At 31.2% G+C, this 23525-nt stretch overlaps 1 protein-coding gene across 1 annotated transcript in view; it reads right to left on the minus strand.

The window, feature by feature from the left end:
• LOC103568161 (uncharacterized) overlaps positions 1-11125 on the minus strand; it is a 42101-nt gene extending 30976 nt beyond the window's left edge. Inside the window, exons 1-2 of the mRNA XM_008544888.2 lie at positions 9346-11125; positions 5728-5970 (exon numbers count right to left, since the gene is read on the minus strand). Coding sequence (XP_008543110.1) covers positions 5728-5970; positions 9346-9574 — 472 coding nt within the window. The 5' untranslated portion in view covers positions 9575-11125. The remainder of the gene's footprint in view (positions 1-5727; positions 5971-9345) is intronic.
• Between the last annotated feature and the right edge of the window lie 12400 nt (positions 11126-23525).

Here is a 23525-nt window from a genome sequence, read left to right on the forward strand (position 1 = left end):
GTGGGTATTATTGGAAAATTGTTTGAAAAGAAGAATAGCGTAACAATGCGATCGACACCTCGGCATCACGTGAAAGACGTAACTTTTAACAGAACACGAGACTGGCTATTTGAAGAGAATCGAGGCCGAAGGATATACCAGCAGTTGTAGAAGAAAGCGAATCAAGTTTCTCCATGGCCATGGCTATAATAAAGCCAATTTCATCGGACATTTTACCACGTCCCCTACCGAGGCTCTTATATATACACAGACATATACATATACATTTTTATATACTTGGTATATACCTCGGGTGAGTTCACTTCTCTGGTGATGTTAAATTTCCTTGCCTTTTCTCCTCCATTTATTTATTTATCTTTTTTACCTATTTTCAATTCAAACGTTTACAGCGCAATTTACACCCGGTAATTGCTGAACTACCGAGTATAAATTTTTCCATTAAGGCACTCTTTAAATGAAACTTCACGAACTTGTAAATAAATATAGGGAAAGCTGAAAATTTAATTGAAATTAAAAATATGGATGCTGTATAATGCACCACGTATTTGTACATTTATAGAGACCGGGATAGAGATGAAGCCTTTTGATTTAATCGAGTGCTTTAATTACGATTGTAGCAATTAATACTGAAATACCAAGATAAAAATAAATTTTATTTTATTACACTTTAATTCGATAATATTGATTAGCGAAATTTTAACAAGTATTTATTTTTACTGAATTTAAATTAATTGCTGACAAATAAATTTTTGTATAATTATATCATTTGTAGGGTTGGAGCAAAATGGAGTACCAAAAAATTTGGATACTCAATTTTTTGTTTTCTTTCAAACTGACTTAAGAGCTCTGCTCTACTGATGCCAGATTTCTATTTTCATTATCTTTTTTTTTTTTTTTTTTTTTTTTTTTGGTCGAATCATGATACCTCTGATGTTTTAAAAATATTTTAGGCTGATCTGCAATATCTGGGACATAATGGACTACCTGAAAAAAAATTAGCTATGGAAAAATTATTTTTTTTTCTAAACTTATGAATTTGAAAAATTTATTGATTAAATCTCCTTTAGACTAATAGATTATATTGCCATTAAAATTTTTTTTTTTGAGTTTTTGTAAACCCTTAATGGGTTTGCTTGAGAAAGAACCAGATTAAAGCCATAAGAAATAATTACCGGCTTAATGGGTCTTCCCTAAACTTTCCCCCGCAGTTCAGTAAAAATTCAAAATTTCACATTTCACTACATACAAAAAAAAAATTTCGGTATCACGATAGAATTCTAAATTATTTTCTTTAAATTTAAGTTTAAATAATTTCGTCTACTTACTTAAATCTATAACACTTTGATTTACATCTCAATTTTCCTTAACTTTGACCGTTATTTCAGTATTTATAAATTTTACGAAAAATCATATTGTATATTACATTGTAAATTAAGGTATCGATATGAAAACTCATAAACATATCATCCAATATATCTAATATGAATATGACAAATACTCGCGACGCATTTGTTATGTGTTATCTTTGGATGCAAACGCGCTGTTGGAGGGAATAGTGTATAGTAAATAGTATAGTTGTCTGGATGTACTGGTAGAATGGACATTTACGGCATATACGATAGCAAGTGGAAGTTGTGATTCTATCTCGCAGCACGATACAATTGAAATATTTCAAGCTATATATAGACATCACCGGATAGATTATATCACGCGTAAAATACATCTCAATCAAACACATTTCATCAAAATAAATAATATTCTCGATCAATATTTTATCATTTTCCATTTGCAGCACTATATACAATTTCAAAAATTTTCGAAATCTTTTGAAAAATTATTATCCATTTTTGAATTTTATTTGCGTGTATTTGTGCTACTTGAGGAAGCTCAAATGCAACGGCACATCTGCAAACAAATGTAATCTATATGTCTGGGCATTATTAGATCCTTGATCTCTGGCGCAGCTTCAAACCGCCTTGATTAGAGTCGATGCATTAATTGTGAGCTTGTGAGATCTATCGTACTCTCAGCTATAGTTCGGTGTAGTGTAATTTATACCCCGAGGACTTTCAGGCGCAAACAAACTATCTAAACATTACATCGATCTAATGACTCTCTACAATTCCACATGCATATGGAAATTATTTTTATATTTGCAGGGAAATTTTAGGCTAAATGAGACACAATTTTGAAGAATGTCAGCCAAAAATTGTTTTAAACAAAAATTACTGGGTTGTGCAGCATAGGTTGGCCAATTTGCCCAATCCCGAGACACCATAAACATCTTGGAGTATGAAAAAATTTTTTTCCTTTAAAATAGATTTCCGTTTCACCTCAAGTTTTCCTGTATATGCATTTATATATTCAGCAATCTGAGGATAAAATCCATCGCACGTAATATTGGATACTGAAGATAATCTAGCTTATGTTGTTGAATAAAAAGTATTCTTTTGATATGGAGTCGTATGTCACACATACTCACAATATGAGTATTCACATATTTTATAATGTAAAGTGTATGTGAATTTTTTATTATAAAAGAGGTGGATAGTCGGAAGACATTTGGTGCGAAGATGATCGAAGTACGAGAAGACGATGAGAATGCACAAAGACGTGAGCATACTTGACGGTTATAAAGGATGCAAGAAAAGATGAAAACGAATGTTATATAAGAGAATGAAAATAGTGAAGGCCAGTCGCACTATCATGTTATGGGAACCGACTATGTACGAGTTTGGAATTTGTGATGAGAATTTAAAAAACCAGGTATACGCTTATACTTCTCACGCTTCAGAACTTGGCTCTATAAAACCCAGCTATTTTATTTTATATTTATATTTTTTTATTTTATTTTTTTTATGGCTGACCGCTATTTTCCATTACTTTGCGTTTGAATCACAGCACATATTATTTATTGAATTATTTTTTAAAATTCACTAGTACAAAATTTACTAGCCGACCGTTTTCGAATATGAAAATATTTAATAATTTTTTCACCGCCGCAGTTCGTTAGAGCTCACAAACATTATTTCAACCAGCATTGAAAAACTATTTAATTTATTTTTTTCATTCCCCTTTTTTTTATTTTTATTTTTATTATTATTATTTTTTTTATGTTTAGTTTTTTTTTTTTATTTTTTTGTTATCAGTATCTCTTGTACTGTATATAATTGAAAAAAACCGTTTAATTATTCTGCACGTTGTTATACGTTTAAGAGAATAAAAAAAAATATATTAAAAATAAATAAACTGAAATAAAATTCAGATACATTTTTTATTTTTTTTTTTTGTCCAACTATAAATTTAAACCTCTTTTATGATTCAGTATCATGTATGGTTTACATATGGAACGCCGCAAAATAGGATATTCAAAAATTAATAACAGTCGAGGGTAAAATGGGTCGTTTTTTGAGAAAATGTTTGTTTTTTATTCAATTTTATAACTTTCATATTTTGTATGCAACAGTAATAATTTTCTAATCATATATTGATCATTTGATAAGAACATATTTTATTTATATTATTTAAAATTTTGAAATTTTGATTATTATTCAAAATTATAAAATTTTTACTTTCAGGGACGAAAGTTACAAACGAATTCAAATTATTACCATTAAATTTTTTTTTTCTGATTACAGATAAGAGGCTGAGTTATACAATGGGGTAAGTTTAGCCATTACAAAATTTTGCATGGTATCAATAAAATTTATTTTTCGATCTTTCAAGTAAATTTTTAAATCTCGATTAAAAAAAAAATTTTTCATTTTGAAGTATCGATATATTTCTCAAACGTCAATATATATTTATATATTATTCTGCGATTTACAACAAATGAATTCCACCATATCCTAGAAAGGTATTAATAATTTTCCATTCCCAAAATCTTTTTGGTTTGAAAATGACGTATCGATTAGTCGAAAAGACATTAAAACTCAAAATTATTTTTTTTTTACCGTTGTCCTATTTTGCGATTTATTTCAAAAGTTTAAAGATTTTAATTCGAAAGTTAGTAACCATCTTTAAAATTTCTACGAGCCTTGAAAGGGAATGTAATTTCCCATAACGATTTCCTACCACAACCACTGAGATTACAATCGGTAAATTACTACTTTCATTACTCGACCTTATCGGAAATCGGGATTTGAAATATTAATTGCCCTTGCATAAACGCGTGTAAATGTGTTGGCAAACCACGAAATTTTTTAAAAATTTTGATAAAAATCTCAAGTTCGACTTAAACGACAAATGATCGATCAAAAGTACGAGGCTGCTCAGTAGCTGAAAAACTTCGACCAACAAAAATCAATAGCAAGTTTTCCTATAAAATTTTATTTATTATTTGTAATTATAATGAACTGATATTTTTAATAAATGTATGAGGTAAAAGGTAATTAAAATTTTATATAAATATCGACATCCATATCTCTATTATACTTTTAAAGTGCTAGTAGATTCGATTTCCATTTAGTCTCCTCGTTATGGCATCTCTCTTACACATTTATATTAAGAGAGAGCTTGACAAAGAGAGAAAGAGTACAACCAATCGATGTGTACTAATCGCCAAGAGAAAACCCGATATTTCATTTCACTATCGTACGTATAACGACGGGGGAAACGAGGCCCAAGTCGATAACGACATCATCGGAGATTGTTTGCCGGTAGACATTCGAGACATCCAGTCTAGAGCTACAATTCAAAAGTAAAAAAATAAAAAGACAATCAAATACTGTCGCTGAAACTTTTCGACGGAAAAATTATTTTTCTTATTACGGCAATCGTTTTTTATCCTCCTCAAATAATGTACTGAAAAAAATAATAGTAGCTTTCGTCGTAGTAGTATTTGTACGCAGTATAAAAAAAAATCCATAGTGACTTCTGATTGGTGGTCAGTAAATACGATCGACTAAAGATCGGTAGGGCACAATCGTGTCGTTCATTATTTTTGATTTCATTTTATTGTGATCATCAATTAAAAATCAGTTGTGATTATTAAGAAAATCGATCACTAAAAAAAGGGCAATTAACATATATTGCCGATATTTTTTTTTGTTATCACCCAATGTAATTGAATCAGTAGTTATTGGTCAGTTTTGATACTCGATTTACAAAAATTTTGTAAATAAATTTTCCAAGCAACAACAAATCGGCAATAAGTCAGGTATAAATATTTAAACGGATTTTGAAAGCTATTGAGTAGAAAATTTAGTGAGTAAATTATTGATGCTAATAGATTTAACGATGACAAGTTTAACCACTGTTTCATTAAGCTTAACGATCTCATGTAGACAAACTATGATGTACATATATATATTTATAGACCTAAGTATAGGTGCACTAATAGCAAGAGCCAGTAGCGAGTTTAAGATAAGTTTCTGGAAACACTTTGAAGCTCGTTCACTAGGAAACGATGATAATCGTAACTTGCACTGCCAATTTCAAAGTATCCCTTGATATAGAGTAAGAGGAAAAGAGCAAAAGAGAAAGCGAGTCCATTAGAAACAAAACTTATCGTAGTCATTGTAAATTATTCTCTTAGAAGGAATCCAAAGTTCTTATCAGCGCATAATATTACAAAGAAAAGATAATGCTTTGATCTAATGCTTTGTCATTTCTATATAAATTTAAGCTTAAGAGATACTTTTTTAATATTACTCGGGGCTAAGGATTTTTCGTAATTGCATCGTCAATTATAACGATTATGGGGAGTAAAAAGAGATTTGTAATTACCTTCAACCTGGTGCGGGGCGTAGATGTTGAGGTACAGACAATCCTCGCTCTGATTTTTTAAGTAGGGAAGTAATCGCTCGAGATACTCGTGACGTCCGGGCTTAACTTCAAGCCTCAAATTCGGCAGCACTTGTGGACAGACTGGAGCGAACTCTTGAGCTGGTCGTATATCTCGCCAGGGTTGCGGTGAACGTGGTGGTGAAAATCTGAATGGACCCACTGGTGGCTCGGCATATGGGATCCCTGTACGAGTAATAAATACATATAAACATAATTATCAATTTTGATGTACATATATACATATATGTTGTAAATACATATACTAAAGCTATGATTGTCTGGGTGGGCTTGTGAATGCAGTGAATCGAGCAACATATGTGTGTAATACTGCGTCTTTTTAACCGCAGAGTATTCTGGGTCAAGTGCAGTAAACGGTGGGCAACCCGCGGGGAATTGAACCGCCGAGTGTACTGAGAAAGCACACAAAGCTTTCGTTGGCAAGTTGACGGTCGTGTAAAAGCTGAACATTCCGTGGTTTCAACATACGTTCTTATATATATGTATATACATACAATGCACATACATATGCTATTGAAAAATTTTTTTTCATTTTAAAATAAAATGGAGTAGTCTCATAAAAAAATATTTTTTTCATATTTCTAATAAAATTTCATCAGTTTAATGACTCTCATCTAAATTTCCATAGAATTTGAAATCAAAAGAGTCGAAGAAAAACATTTTGTCATAAAAAGTACTTGGCATTTTTAAATACTGACAAATTGTGTTATTATTCAAAATTATTAACAGAAAAGCCTCTTTTTCACCAAAAATTTTGATGATGATAAACTTATTCTAGAAAATTAGAAAAAAAAACAGCTGAATTGAAAATTCAAATTTGGTGTTTAAAATTCAAATACTACAAGTTTATAACAAACTTGCTTTCGGATTAATATCGTTTCCGTCAAAATTTGATGCGTACAATAAAGTTTATTCCAATGTGAGCTTGTTCCTAACTATTTGCTCTTGATCTCCTTTTCATGTTTATTTTACGAGAGCGTTAGTTCCTCCCGTATAATTGAATGTGAGCTAGTCTTAGTTGATTGCTAATTTATTACCCTTACAAGAAGTAACAAATAAAACCGTGATCCTCATCCTCATTAAGTATCCAATAATGATGATCTAAATTTAATTACTATTTACGCTTAAATTTTTTTACGCTAATTGAGTTATAACGAATTCAACATAACTTACCGAAGCTTCAATCCTAAAAATAAAAATTTATCTAATTGCCGTGAATTTTTTAGTGACTGTTACAATATCCCATAGTTAAATTATTTCTCTTTAAAGGCAGAGAATTTTTTTTTTTGTTTTAAGGCTTTGATACCTAGAACATGAGAAATGATTTTCAATTTAATTCCCAAATGAAACTGAGACTCGGCAAGTATACGACTACAAGAAAGTATTCAAATGACTTGGAGAAACGTGCAAATGTGTTCGCACCAGATGGCAAACCGTAAGCAAATGAAAGAGCAAAGGAAAATACTGAAAGATAAAAATAAAAATAATAAAAAACAGTCGTGTGTGTTGTGCGTGTGCGAAGTTGACGAAAATAGGTACAGAACACGAGGTTGATGTTTGTCGTTTCAGACTACTCTAAAACCGGTGACTCCATCTTGCGACTATTTTACTTTCCCTTCATTTATATTTTGTTTTACTATTTTTTTTTTTTTTTTTTTTTTTTTTTTTATTTTATTTTACTCGACCCTTTAGTTTAGTTTATCTTTCTTTCATTTGCGCTTCGCGAGGACGCAACGTCATTTTTGCACGTCTAGTCTGCAGTCGCGGGAATTCCGACACGTGGGTTTTTTGTTTTGCTTTTGCTTTATTGCTATCATTATTATTTTTTCTTTTTGTTTTTACCTTTTTTTTTTTTTATTATCCGTAACTATCAGAGAAAAAAATTTTTTTTCGCACTCCAATTTACTCTTCCGTACGTCTCATACGTGTCAAACTAAAAATATTATATAGACATAAAAATGAAGGCATTCCAACGTAAAAGCTTTGAAATTCCATAGCGAAGCTTTAACACATGGCAAATTGCCAATAGAATTTTTCACACACTGGAAATCTATTGAGTCACTTGGGTGGATAAAAAATAAAGCCACTGGCCATTTCAATAAATATTTAAATGTACGTGATTATTTTAATGAGTTTTATTTAGTTTTTTTTTCTTTCATTTTACAGTCCAGCATATAAATAAAGTAGTAAATCCAAAAGTTATATAACAGTTATTACTAAATAAATATTTTATTATAAATACTAATACCAATACTATTTTTAAACTCATGACTTAGTTACTCTTTGCTTTAATTTTATTCCGCAATTTATTTAAAGATTTTTAATAAAATTTAATTCATTAGTTTTATACAAAATATAGATTTTATTTAGTAATTTAATGTACGCTTAAACTTTTTAATTATATTTTCGCATGACTTTCAAATCTGTACCCATTATTAAATTTTAAATGGATAATCGAGTTATTGTATGCATTATCCACGAGACTTTTAATGCATTACAGTATTTTATTAAATAATCCTCTTTATAATATTTTTTAAAAATACAATTATATATTTATGCACTCATTTTATAAATACGTAATAATTTTCGGGACGTAAATCAAAAATTCATTATTTATTTAAAATAATAATTATTTAATTATGCGGTAATTAAATAAATATTTATCATTTGAAAGCTGGATTTTAAAGTAATTAACAAAATATAACATGAATAATGAATTGAAAAATAAAAATGAAAAAAAAAAAAATACATAAATAAAATTAGTGACATTTTTAAAGCTTTGGAAGAAAATTTTGAAAATGTTTTGCAATAAGTTACGGAATAAATTTTTTCTAACGCGGGAAATATAAAAAAAAAATTTTTTTAGTGTGAAGTGGGTTTGGAATAATGACTTTTATTGAATTTAATAAATTAATTTTTTTCAAAATAATTTTATTCCCAAAGTTCAGTAAATTTGAAAAAATTTTATTCCATGCAAATTGGGCTTTTAAAATTGTAAGAAAAATTCTCTAGCATCGATTAGATATTTTTAAAAATATCAAACTTTTGAAACATGAAAAACAGACGTTCTGGTCATTTAATAGTCGTCTTGCTAGAAACTAAAATTTTTAAAGTGAATGGAATATAAAAATTATTACAGTTCATTTTTTAGTATTCTCGGGAATAAGATGACTCGGGTCCGTCTTATTTTTGATAAAAATTTGATAGCTTACATACATTCAATTTACTGCCATTTTTAATATCAAATACGTAAAGTTAATTTTTAAATCCAACGGTAACCACATTCTTTACAAAATAAAACAATTAATAATTAATTCTGCCCTATCTTAAAAATTAAAAAAAAAAACATCCTCTAAACTCAGACTTCATTCAAATAATATTCTTTTGGATAAAACATCCATAGCTAAAAAACCAAAAAAAATTCCCAGTTTTTTTTATCATCTCAATTTATAAAAAAAAAACTTCGGACAGAGTCATCGGCCTCATCTTCTTTAAAAAAACATCTATTGAAATAAAATGAATAATCTTTATTTGACTTACCAAGAAAAACGTCAACCATCTGCATCCGCGGATTTGTTTTCGGCTGTACGATAAATCCCCGTAATCTTCCCTGCGTAACTCGTACTTCTTTAGTCATGCGATCATCATCCCAATTTTGATGCCGGTGCCTTTGATGTCCGTGCTGGTTATACGGGCCATAAAAATCACGATGTTCTGACAATATTTGTGTACATGACAGCAAAACAATGCCCACTATTTCAAGCCTCATCTTTTATTAATAAACTAATTTATAAAAAAAGTACCAACTAACCGATCAGTCAATCAATCAATCAATCAATAGGCGAATTGAAAAATGTATTCATTCACCCATCAATGAATTCTAAAAAACCAAGAACTTTGACATGTTTATTATTAGTATAAGCTAATTTATTTAGCATAATATAAATATTATGCGATACGTAAATGTTTTCAGGTCAGTTCATAATACGAAAGTCAAAGAGACGTTTGCTCGACGATGATCTGCTCTCCCTAACACTCAGCTGCTGTTGGTTATGCTTCTACTGGCTTGCGGATGATATTCTTAGCACACGTGTGGGAAACAAGGGTGAACGTACGTCGTCGTAGTCGTTGTCGTTGTCGTCGTCGCCGTTAGATATAGACTTTAGTCTACATCAGGGCAACTAACCGAGTACGAAGACTAGAGAGAGGAATATCTTGCGGTGATTTTGACGCAAATAGAAGTCTCTGTGTTGGTAAACTAAACCCAACCAACGCAAAAGACCCAAATCTCTATGTAACCATTAACTACAACAACTACATCAATAACTATAACTCCTTATTGTTAAGTCATGACAAACGTTTTCTCAGCATCGACGCTTACGGTCTAACAAATTTTAACGCAGCCATCAAATTTCAAAAGTTTCCTTTCCTCGAGCTTACAAGTAAACGGTTTTGATATTTTGTGGTACAGCCTCGATCGTTTACGTTCCAAGTGCTTCTGTTATTTCTTGCAGCTTACAAAGTCTGCAAACTTTGTTAAGCAGTTGATTATCTCCAATATTAATTTTCGATAAATTTTACTTATTATCGTTACTTTTTTTTTTTTTACTTTAAATACTTGTACTTGTGTGTTAACCAGTGTTGAGTAATGAGTTTTAAACTATCTTTTTGACAAGTAGTTTAGTCGTAAGAACAAATTCATGAGAGGTAAATCAAATAATCGGTATCAAGAACGTTTGATTGACTGACGAGCAATTAAAAGCCTCTGAGTCATTTATTAAACCACGGAACACTTGGCGAAAAAGAAAAAACGGGCGAGGGTGAGAAGAAGAGTGAAGGTGAGGGTGAGGGTGAGGGTGAGGGTGAGGAAGTGAAAGAGGAAGGGGAAGAGGGTGTAAAAGGTAATAAGGAGCTGGTTTAAGACGTGCTTAAGAGCAAGGAAGAGATGGAGAGAAAATCGTTGAACAAGTTTAAGGTAGCTTTTCCTTTTACACTTTGATAGCTTCGATATCAGTCTTTATTACTGCACTGACTGCGCTGGCTGGCTGCTGGTAGCAGTAACAGCAACGTCGCCGACAACCAAGAGTCGTTGCTGAATAAGTTCCAACCAGCTTGACAGACTATATCGATTTAACACGACTACACTAAAGATTCCCTTCAGAATCCACTGAGGACACGATAAATTATATATCATTGCTTATATTTTTTTAATTAACCATTAAGTTTTTTTAAAAACACTTTTTATTATTGATTATTGATATTTTTATTTTATACCGTATTAGTTCGAGGTGAGACAGAACTGCGAACTACTCGAGAACTGAGATGAGAAGTACTCGTACGGAAATACAAAGTCTAAATTTAAATTTTTAAGATGGGAGCAGCGCCTCTGCTCTGAGTGGTACCGCTTTGAAGCCAGTTATATTTTTGGGCAATAGTTTTGTTTCAAATAAAGAGACAACGCAACTGGGGATATTATGGTATTTTATTTTCGTTTGTATCAATTGGTTTATGAAAATATTTCAACGGGGTTAAAATTAGCTTCCATACAGAACAAGGCAAAATCAGATACTCAAAATTTTTTTTGAATTGTTTTGGATCATAATTTATTATTTTACAATTATTTCAAAGTAATTTTAATTGCATGGATTTATTTTTGTAAAATATATACAATGATTGCTAAAAACTTTTTTTTTTTTTTTTTTATAAAATTTTTTATTTTAAAATTATAATTTTAAATTAAAATTGCGCGAGAATTAAATTTAATAAAAACAATTTTTAAATTTATTTTCGTAGCTACCCAATTTTCAGAAAAATAAAAAAAAAATTTTTAATGACAAAATTTCGAGAAAAAAAAAATTTCACACAATTTCTATTTTTAGCTAAAGAATAAAATTTTATTTTATAAATCTATAAACCCATAAAAATGAAGTTTTAAAAATATTTATACCAGCATTACATTTCTTGGCCCCATTTCACAACTGATTCATAATTAAATTATTTACTTTTAAAAATTATCGTGCAGTTTGCTCTCAATTTAATCCTTAAAAAATTTAATACCTCCATAAAAATCTTTATATTTCCACATAACTTGAACCATCAAATAAATCTTAAAAACTACATAGTAATAAATTTTTATTTTCTGTTAAAAAGTTAAACTTTCTTTAACCCACTATGATACATTTATATTTTATTTTTAAAAAATAGAAACGCGATAATATTTCAGTTGTTAAATTTCTTGAACGTTTAATTGTCAGCAATTAATATCAAATAACCATAAGATATAATTAATATACAAAACTAATATTTAAATATATAAAATGTTATACATTGTGATTTATACAATAGCTCTGTACAGTAAACGCCAAGTTTCTTATTGATATTCGCATGATAGTGAAGCGACAACGGGGCTTAAGAAGTTGGTCTTGTTAGCAAGAGATAACAATACGACTGTGTGGAATCTAGTCTATGTAGATGTCTGATAAATATTGAAATGAGTCAAACAACCTCAAGTCTCGGCTGATGACAACCTGATATTTTTATCCGCTTGAAAACGATCTCTATTTTTTTTTTTAATTTTTCTTATTCATTTTTCTACAATTTGACGTTAAATTTTTTTTCGTTTTATTTTTTTTCTTTTCCATTAACTTCCAGTAGAATCTCGTGGCGTCGTGTCGATTTTAGTTTTCCGAAGAAGTGGCATCAAATCTCGCGCTCGAAATGCACTCCAGAATATACCATCATCTTGCTAGAGTGTAAAAGAAAGGACAAGATTGAGAGACCCATGAGGTTGAAAAGGAACGAGCTGAGCTTGAGAGAAATGTCGTGGGATTCTGGGGAATGAGTGGCTTTGAGAAAAATCCTGTTCATATCGATAGAGTCACTAGCAAAAAAAAAAAAAAAAAAAAAAAAAAAAACAAATATATAATGATAATAAAAAAAAAATAACAAGCCACCCCAGTGACTCCATCCCACCCCGACCCTACTCAACTCGACTCAACCCAATCTATACCCTAGGTACATTCTCGGTACGTGGCAAAAGCGACGGGTTTCTGGGAAAAGACACAAGCACTGAAAACATATATGCTGAAAGCTGTAAAGGAACACAAGAGCATGAGAGATGTCAAGATGCTGAGTGAAGAAAACTGAAATAAGAGGAATAGAAAATTCTTGGAGATGACGATAGAGGTGGGGTGAGGTAGGGATGAAGATAGAGAAGAGAATAAGAAAAAAAAAAGAGGATATAGATTCAGATAACGACTATCCATACGTCGTTTTCACAAGCGACAGTGCCAAGTTGCTTGCTGAAATCTTTACACAAGATCACCATCCAGTAACGTAACTAAAGCATAAATTTTTTACCTCAATCTTTACTGCGCTCTATTTTATTTTCATAAAATTGTTTTATTTAGTTTCAATTAGCAAGCATTTCTATCTAAAAATTTTTATGACGAACTCAAGTATGGACGAGGTTGAATGGAAATTTTTTTTGTAAAAAAATTATTCGTTTGTGAATTTCTAAAACTGATTGAAAAATTCAGAAAAAGAATATGAGTAAAGTATATTTAAAAATAAGTCACTACTTTGAAGTATACTAGCATTAGTTTTCTCTAGTGATATCACATGAGATTTATGCTCTTATACAATTGAGATTTGTGTGGAATTGTTAAACTTTAGAAAAAAAAGTATAAACATTGAATTCGAAATTGAAACCGTTGGTTTGTTTTATTTGAACAAAAAGCGGTTGTTGATTAAATTTTGAACTCGTTATAAAGTACTCGAAGTTTGAAATATCGACCGAGTTAGCGTAGATACAAGGACGAGAGTACCGGAATACCGAGACCAGTTTTATTGACCGATAACGTTGCAGAACAATGGGGCTTTGATATATACACTTCAAAATATGAACTATAAACTGCTATTCACAAGTTTACGATTTCTGTTTGATATGAATGAAATAATTTTTACTATACATACATACATACACACACATATATATATATATATACTATTTTGCCTGGCAATTACCCTCTTTATAACTGTCTGTTATGGAATCAAAGACTAGTATAAAGTTATATGCATTTGAAGAGCGCAATTATATAATTAGTTTTGAATGTACAACGAAATATATACCCATTAATAAACTGAAAATCTACAGAAAACGAAATTCTGCACTTGACTTGAATTTCTATCTATACACATAGAAATTTTTAATTATATTGTTTTACATAAATGTATGTAAATATACGCGTAGACCAAAGACAAAATAAAATTGTAAAAGTTTCAAATTTAGTATTTCAAAAAAGAGTTCGAATCCTTATGAAAAACTTTTTTGAAATTTTAAATCTAAGGTGATCTACGAACTTAATTAATTCTATGGCGACCAAGGCAAATCTCCTATTAGAAAAAAATTAAATCTAAATTGATCTAATTTATTTTTTTTCCGGGTAATAAAATCCAAAAATATCCTGGGAAAAAAAGATTTAACTCTCCGTAGATAGAGATCATTATCTCCAGGGATATATACAATAAATTATTCGTATATAGCTTTTATAAAGTACAATTATCAACTATAATTGTACATAAAAAATGAACTTTGCGACTTTAGTGTAAAATTGTGATAAAAAAAAAAAAAGAAATGGTGAATGGCTCACTTTCTCATTCATTTCTATACTTGTCGTTCGTCTGCCGTTCGCTGGTTCGTTTTCTTGTTCATCCAATCTCTTTCTTCACGATCTCGTTAAGTCTGCGCCTTTTGCCTTTACTCTTGTCGTACTAACTTTTAATCGCGTCGGAACTGTAAAACTGTTAAATGTCGCGGGCTTATACCACTACTAACTAGTTGTCTGTCTGTCTGTCTTTTTAATCTTTTTTTTTGTTTTATTACATTATTAATAAAATCTCATCTTCTTTTATTAACACTTTTTTATTAGTATTTATTTAATTGCTGCTATTAAAAAGTAAACAATGAAATATTCAAGAGACTTTTATTTGAATTTTTTTAAATTTAAAAATTATTAAATATTCATATACATAAAAAGTTAAACCATTTTCCAATTTCGAAATATATTTTAAGATCTGAGAGATCTAATTTATAATTCCGTACTTCTTTACTTAGTCAAAGTTAATTATTTTCTGTCCTCAAGTCTCCACAAAGTGGAAACTAGTAATTATATCTTAAAATATTTTTTTCATTACAGCGAGTCAAAAAAAAAAAAACATAACCTCAATGAAAAAATTTTTAATTGCCTAAGTTCGAAATTAACTAAATAAAATTTTCCTCTACGAGCTATAGTGTTACAGAAAAATTTAAAAATAAAAAAAGAAGCTGTAATCAGAGTGCGTCAGAAAGACTTAGAAGCTAATAAAAGTTCCGAAGGAAGTAGTCGGCCGAGAGTAAGGGGTAAGTCATCTCAGGAGGCCACATCCATCCTCTATCAGCGATGTCTTACTCAACTTCCTCCTGCTTGACGTTGAAGTAGGATAGTTACCTGCAAAGCTTCAACTGCCGACCATATCCCCAAGAATAAGATGAATACTAAAACAAAAACTAAAACCACCATAGGATCCTTCGACGGGAACCTTACTATCCATGATTGATGACATTAAAATAACTTTGGACATTAATAATAATAAAATTTATTTATACGCCCATTTTTTTTCACTTCCATATATTTTGTACCGCTGAGTGGCTGGAAGCATAATATATATATATATATGTATATATATTAGAACAAGTTTTCACTCCGCAAACTAAATCTGGACGTAACTTTTGGCGCGTAATGCAAATTCAACCTGATGTAGTTTTACTTTCGTCTACGACTGTTTCATTTAGAATCAACACTCAGTATCTGGGGCTCAGCTATCAAACCCAAGGTACAATATCACCAAAACGAGTACAAACTTTTGAATAAGTCTTACGATAATTTCAAAGTCTTGTCGTCTAGCAGAAGAGAACAAAGTCATCATAAAATAAATAATAAAAAACAAAAGTGTGAAACTTGTTCGCCAGTTGAAATCAGTCCAGCATACACTTCTATATAGAGAAATAGAGTTATACAAGATGACTTTTAACGATAGCGTTTAAACTGAAATCAACTGTTTATTCAAAGTTTGTATCAAGCTTTATGAAAGCTCATGAATTATAAGCTACACGTTAACAGTTAATTAAATGATAACAAAATACTTAAACAAAACATTTTAAAGTTTAACTTGAAGCACATTTAGCACACAAACATTTACTTTTAAACTATCATCTAAAATAATATATCTGTCTGTACAGTTATATTAGATCATCAATTTCTGGTTGAGTTTCGCTGCATACTGTTTGCCCGTATACGTATTTGTAATGTATAAAACAACATAACTGTTGAAAAAAAATGTACATGCGAATGTAAGTGCATTGGTGAGGCATAAAATGTACGCCACTTGTTGCTACAAAATTTACCGCAGAAGAGACGTGAAAAGAATCCACGATAATCATTCGCTGGTTCAGTAGTACAGCCCACTGGTTCGATGGATAAGTCGGGGGAATTTTATATTTTAAATTGCTTATTTAAACTGGTTTATATTTAGTTGAGTTGGAATGGAGTGGAATGAGAAGATGGAAAATAAACTTTATAGAATAGCACTCTTAAATATATATATATATATGTATATAAATGTATTTATATGTATGCATACATTTGATGTAATCGAAAAAGTCAGAAAGCATCGAGTTGAAAAATTGCTGAAACATAAAATGCCAAGTAGGAAAAGATATGTTTTAAGCATTTCGTATGATGATGTATAGTAATATTTGTATATATGTGTATAAATATATATTTCTGTGTATGTATATATTCGTAGTATATAAAAAATGAGAAGGCTTGAATTGAGCTACGGTTTGGTAGCAGCCCCAGCACGTTTTCGTTGGTAGGCTTGGGTTGGAAAGTTAAGATTGGAAGTTCACTTACGAGAAAAGCCGGGAGATCTAAATGGAAAGATGCTTTCTATACTATACCACCCGGGTCCCTTACCATCAACCAAAAACTCCACCCTCGTCGTTCTAATTTCGACTCACCTCTCCCTTTTCCATCAGCATGCAGACTACTATCTACTAACACTCGCGAATTTCGACCTTGTGTCGGGAATGTAGCTGTGTCTTTTTCAGTGGGTGGCTGACTGGCTCGGCTGGATGATAGAGAGGGAGGGCACGACTTGATGGGTTTTCACGGGAAAACGTGGGAGTGTAGGCTGCTCAGCCGGTAGACAGACGGGCCTAATTGAACCTTTCATGGTTTTACTTTGTTTTCCGTAAGCCCTTCATTTCACAGCTCATGGGTTTACGACGCCAATGACAGTGATCCATTACTTTAAAGTCATTCTCGTAGATATCTTTAATTTAAATTGCTCAAATTTTTAAACAATTTTATTTTAATTTTGGTTTCAGCCTTTGTCTTAAGCCCTAATGTTGAGGGCAAATTAAAACTTGGTGACCTCTGATTCTTTTGAGATATTTCAGACATTAAAAAAAATAACAGTTGTAATAATAAAAACAATAATAATAATAATAATGATTTTCAATCTGACTGTTATGAATGTGAAGCACAAGACATGGAAGAATGAAAGGAACACGAGGCATTCGAGAATAGTAGACGTCGTCGGTTCAGTTGTTCCGGAAGTCAAGCGTGACGGCAAGAGACAAGCCAAGCATATATAGTAACACTTATTGCTTTCCTATATATATATACATATATATTTGAGTGAGTATATGTGTGCAGCTCTCATCTAGTGTTGTTGTGTGCTGGTTCGTTTGCAACAGCAATCGTGATCGATTCCACAAGCATTGTGTCGACGGACGAATAGAATACCCGTCGAGACGAGCAAACGACAGGAAAAATTTATCGGAATTGGTACATGTATACTGTAGGATAGGATCGCTGTATAAAATAGAGACTGGTGTGGTGGCTCTATCTTTCGCTTACTATATTCTTCTGTAGGTCTTATATACGCAGCTCTATCTCATCATTCTAAAGCATCAGAATGCTACTGAGCAATTTATGATTTAACAATGTCAAGCTTTCTTCACAATTAAGCTATTTCGCTCTTCAATCTACATCGCAATTTATATTTTTCGAAATATTTGCGACTTGAGGTAACGAAAATCTTGTTATTTTCTTGTTAATCAAAATTAATAACTAAAAACTTTTAATGCGAGTAAACGCTTGAAAATTTTCCATCGATCCACTGACGAGGGAGTTAAATAGTACCTTCAATCTACGCATAACGCATTTAAAGAATTATCTTTACATTGGTTAGAAATCCGCAGAAAGGGAAGGACTTGACGTATTAAAGCTAAAAATGTTAATCTTTTCCTCTCGTCCCCATTTACTCGGCTCTCCTCTATTGATATCTATTTGTAAAATAAAAAAAGAAACAAGTAACACATGAATATACACATGTCCTGAGGCAGTTTAGCAAATATTACTACTGAAATCAGACTAAAGTTCTTCAACTACTGACTGGTACCATCAACGCAATCCTTACTTAGAATCGTATGGTATAATGACATTCGAGTGAATTCTCAAGCCCTATCCTGCGAGATTGGGGGACTGAATTCTAGCGCACTGATTACGCCCTGCGGTGCAGTCGGCGCAGACGAGATAAGCTATAGCTTCAGTCAAGTGGGAAAACGAGAGAGAAATAGTGATAGTAGTTGAAGTACCAACATCAGTAATCGTACAAGCAGTCATAGTAGTAATAGAAGTAGTATTAGTAGTAGTAGTAGTATTAGTATTAGTAGGAAGGATGAGGCTTGCCGTATCACGTATGATTTACCACCTTTCTGAAGCTGGATACTCTCAGCAATAGGTGATTACGCTCTACCTTTTTTTTATTCCCACTTGTTCGTCTTTACAAATTCTACACAAATCCATCACTAATTTCAACTATTTCATTTGTATATATATATATATATATATATATATATATATATATATATATATATGAAAATATGAAATTTAAGGTATTCACAAATTTTTTTAAACTGTCATTTAAAAAATCCAACAAATTCATTTATTTAAATTTTTGTCAAACAAATGTAGAGTATGAAAAAAAAAAAAAATATATATATATATATAATACAGTCAATTTAAATAAAAAAATTTCATATACTTTTTCTTGTTTTTTATATATTTTTTTTTTATCGAAAACGTGCGACATGGGAAAAATCTATAAAATTCAGTGACACTTCGTGGATACTGGGAGCGGATGTTGAAGAAAGCGGCGTCTTCGATTTGAGAAAAACGAAAAATCCCATATACCGGAGACACAACAACAAAAAAAAATTTATATGAATACGAGACAACTCAGTTATCTTTATGGCGCTGCTTGGATTATATTATTTGAAATGAAAAAAAAAAAAATAATAATAATAATAATAATAACAATAAAAATAAAAATAAAGAAACTGTACAGTTAGATGGCAAAGACATACGGCGACGGTGTATAAATTTTTCCATGTTATAACAGATGAATATATCACATGGCGACTTGAAGACTTTCACTGGCTGGATCCGTTACACACCCACCCGAGCCGACCTACGAATAACGTATATAAATCACAATTATTACCAACGATCCTCTACTCGTAGATGTGAATCTTCTTTCGATGAGAATAAACGTTCTTTTTTTTGTCTCTCCGCTTACTTTTCATCCCAAGACAATAGTGAAATGCGAAAAGAAAAAATAAAGTAAAATAATATATACAATCTCTTGTATATCTTTTTTTTTTATAGCCCGCAATTAGTCTCAGATTTGAATTGAAATTTTAAAAAATTCTTCTTTAAAAAAAAATTCACTTGATATATTCAAATGTCAGAAACAAAGAACACGTAAGAATGAGGTCTGACTATTTGCTCTTTTATTAATTTTTTTTTTTTTTTGATTCGCGATTGCGTGGTCGGAATCGTTATCTGACAGTGATAATTCACCTGAAGCTAAAATTAATCATAAAAGTAAAAAAAAAAATGTTTAAAATAAATAGTAGTCCACAATTATAAATTACGTGATAAAATAAATTTAAAAAATCTTTTCCACCTATAAAAAAAAAAAAACGTTACTAAGCAAATAAAATTTTGAAAGGAAAAAATAAATAATTAAACTAAATAGAACTGACGTTTTGACCGTGTGAACTTGTACATTTATACGAAGTAACGTTAAATTTAATGAGGCTACGTGGCAGTTGTGTGTTAGTGTAACAGCCGACGGAAATTCCTTTTCCTGGGCCATTCTCTCTCGTCTTTCAACCTCGTCCGGGTTCACCACATTGTTTTCCATCCACCTACCAGCGGTAAATTTATCATATACTTATCATAACTCAGTGCACTAAGTAACCAGGCAAATGATATTTTTTTAAAACCATTATACAATCTCCATAGTCATAACATCGCTGTGAATATGTACCCAGTGGTGCGTTTTATGTAGATCCCTGCCCGTCAGCTTGATGTAAATGCGTCTATCACGTGCGTAACTTTTTTAATCCACAGTTTCTTTTATAATCTTCGCACAATGTAACCGTCACAGATTGTAAACGAAATAATTTTTCACATACATCACTTGGAAACCATCATTCTTTTTATATTTTTATTATCATTATTATTATTATTTTTCATCCTCGTGTTGGATAAATCAGAGGTACGTCGCACGATAACACGTCAACGCTTACTTTCATTTGTTTTCTTCTCTTACAGACGTGCAGATAAATTGATTTATATTTTTATATCATACTCTGGTACTTACGACCAAAAATATATACAAATATAATTAACGAGAAAATGTAAAATGATAAAATTTTTATTTTTTTTTTTCACGAGTTTTCGCGTAATTTTGATACTGAGACGGTTTCGTTAAATAATGAACAGCAAAAATTTGATATATATATTGATATATATTGATGAAGTAAGCAGGTATGAACTAAAAGAGATGTATTGGCAGTTGGACGTAAATTTTCTGACTGATTGGTAAAGAGTGGGAACAACCCTAAGTCTTGAGGTCATGAACCCTACGCTGGTGGATGTAATATCGTTATATTCCATTTTATTGGGAACTTCCATAAATTAAGGGAGTCTAGAAGTCGCAATCCGAGAGAAAATAAGTTGGAAAATATTTTTTTATTTTTTTTTTTTCTTGTAATACTTAAGATACTTTTGGTTGGAACAAAGGTAGTAAATTTCATTTTCGAGCTATAAATTAATTGGTATAGAAAATTCAAATTTTTAATCTGCCAGATGACAAAAACAAATTGTAGATAAGATAAAAAAATGTGGGAAAAAAAATTCAAGTGATAAATTTTTAAATTATGCGGGATAAAAATTGGAACATTATATTAATTATCATTTTCTCGTTTCCGGTTTAATTGAATAAGAATAGTCCGTGTATTTTTGTATAACTAGATTGTAATAAAAGCAGTTGAAAAGGACTCAGTTGAAACTAAATGATAAATTAATAGTTATTTGTTTATAAATAAAAATTTGATATTTTCTAGCTCTACTTAATATCAATTATTTTCTTATTATGAATATCAAAGACCGCCAGCAGTTAAATAAAATAAAAAAATACCCAGTCAATAATTCATTATAAAAGTAGTCATTATTTACAATTCGCTTTGTTCCTTACCCTGATTGCGTTGAGTTCTCGTAATCCCTCAGGTGATATGCGTTATGCCGGGAAAAAAATTCTCAAGCATTCTTGCAGTGAACTCACGTACTCGCAAGCCCTGGATCTTTTTTTTATGCAGTTTCATTCTCCAACTCTTTCATTTTTTTCATCAATTATTGTACTGCTATTTTTGCATTTCACATCCCCATAAATATATAAAAATAAATATAAATATATACCTTAGATACCATACCTTATATAACATTATAAATATACTGTAAAAAAGTACACATACTTAGCAGTATCTCGGTCGAAAAAATGTGAACAGAATAATTTGGTTCCAATGGTATAAATGCCAGCAGGGACAGCGCTACTAGATTTTACAGTCCCGCCACCAGTAGATATGACAGTATATATATACATATATATGTATATGTCCAACCTGAGTGTTGGAAAAATAAAATTTGTCGACTTGGCGTTATCTCACACGTGTTGCCAGGTGACGACGTGTGTGCATTTTTCTATACATATACTACATACTCATATGTGATTTTGTTTTTTATATATTTTTTGTTTTCATTTTTTATTTGGATGGACGTACGCTTTTAATGGAAATTTTTAGATATTTATGTTACGTCAGAAAGTTTACGTAGCCCAGTAATGACAGCCATATGTCCAATAAATTTATTATCTTTATATGTCTTTCCTAACAGATAAATATATATATATATGTATATATATGTATATAAATTTTAACGAGTTACCTGCAATCTCAAATGTAGTATTTATCATCTCGCAGATACAGTTAACGTGACGTGCGCAATAACGAATGAACTTTTTGATACAACCTTAGAAACAAGATGCACATGCGCGACGGAAATAAAAACTAAAATATATTTTAGTATCTTGATATAAAGCTAAATATAAAACTGTCATCAGTAAATTTAGAATATCTGGTATTATAAAGTAATAATTAATAACATTACTTTCTGTCGGCTATTAAATATTTATGCAATTAATTATTAAAAGTACTATGGCATTATTAAGCTATCAGAATCAAATAGTTCGAGTGGACTGATTGATTAATTTAATGTGTAATAACTTTAAATATTTATCGATCCATGAATAATGTATATATAATTAAGTTAAATCGATATATTATTATAATTAAATATATATAACGCCAAATGCAGCGTTAAAGAGTTGGTAAAATTAAGTGCTCTCTTCACTCGACTGGTAATGGGATGCTGGTTAAGTCACGATAATCTATTACCGCTTGACAATCCACGCCCTGTTAAAAGACTAGAAAATTTTTCATACCCGATATTTATATTTAATTGCAACAAATTATTTCATTTCTGTTTACTTCGGAAAATTAATTTTCTATAAAAAAAAAAAAAAAAAGTACTGAATCATAATAATAAAAGTGAATGTTTACAAGCTCTTGAAGCAAAAAAAGATGGATCGAGAGTCGAAAAAATATAAGTCAAAGTTCTTTAGAAAGCGCCCGGACATGTCGTTAATAAAGTTCCCATCAACACTTCCAAATTATTATCGTCACGCCCTACTTCACACAAGAGCCTTCTTCTCTCTTTTAGTGCGGCGGAGGTAGTGTCTCTATGACCTCATTAATCTCAACAAATTGTTGACCCAACAATGTAATTCGCGGAGTGAGGCTGGATAAATGGATGAATCCCAGACACGAACCACCTTTTCAGTGCGGGCTGTCTCATCGCCGGTCCGATCCGACTACTCGAGGGGTACCTTCAAGCCCCCCTGCCGTATCGACCGTACGTATACACACATTGTGCGGCACCCTTTCTCATCCCGTCTCACCCACAGTGCCTCTGCCTCTGCTTCTGCCGCTGCTGCTGCTGCTGCTGAGTTGTCGTAGTCGTAGTCATCGCCGTCGTTGCTGTAACCCTCTAGTCGAGGTGGTAGTATTATCCTGAGCATGCGCTCTAGCACAGTATCATCGCACGTCCGACGCCAGTTTGTCGGGGGTCGAACCAACGTTAACATCTTGCATCGGGTGCGTCCGGCTTTCAACTAAACAACCAACACATTACTATACGTTTTCTTAT

Source organism: Microplitis demolitor, chromosome 4 (genome assembly GCF_026212275.2).
Source record: "Microplitis demolitor isolate Queensland-Clemson2020A chromosome 4, iyMicDemo2.1a, whole genome shotgun sequence".
Classification (NCBI taxonomy): domain Eukaryota; kingdom Metazoa; phylum Arthropoda; class Insecta; order Hymenoptera; family Braconidae; genus Microplitis; species Microplitis demolitor.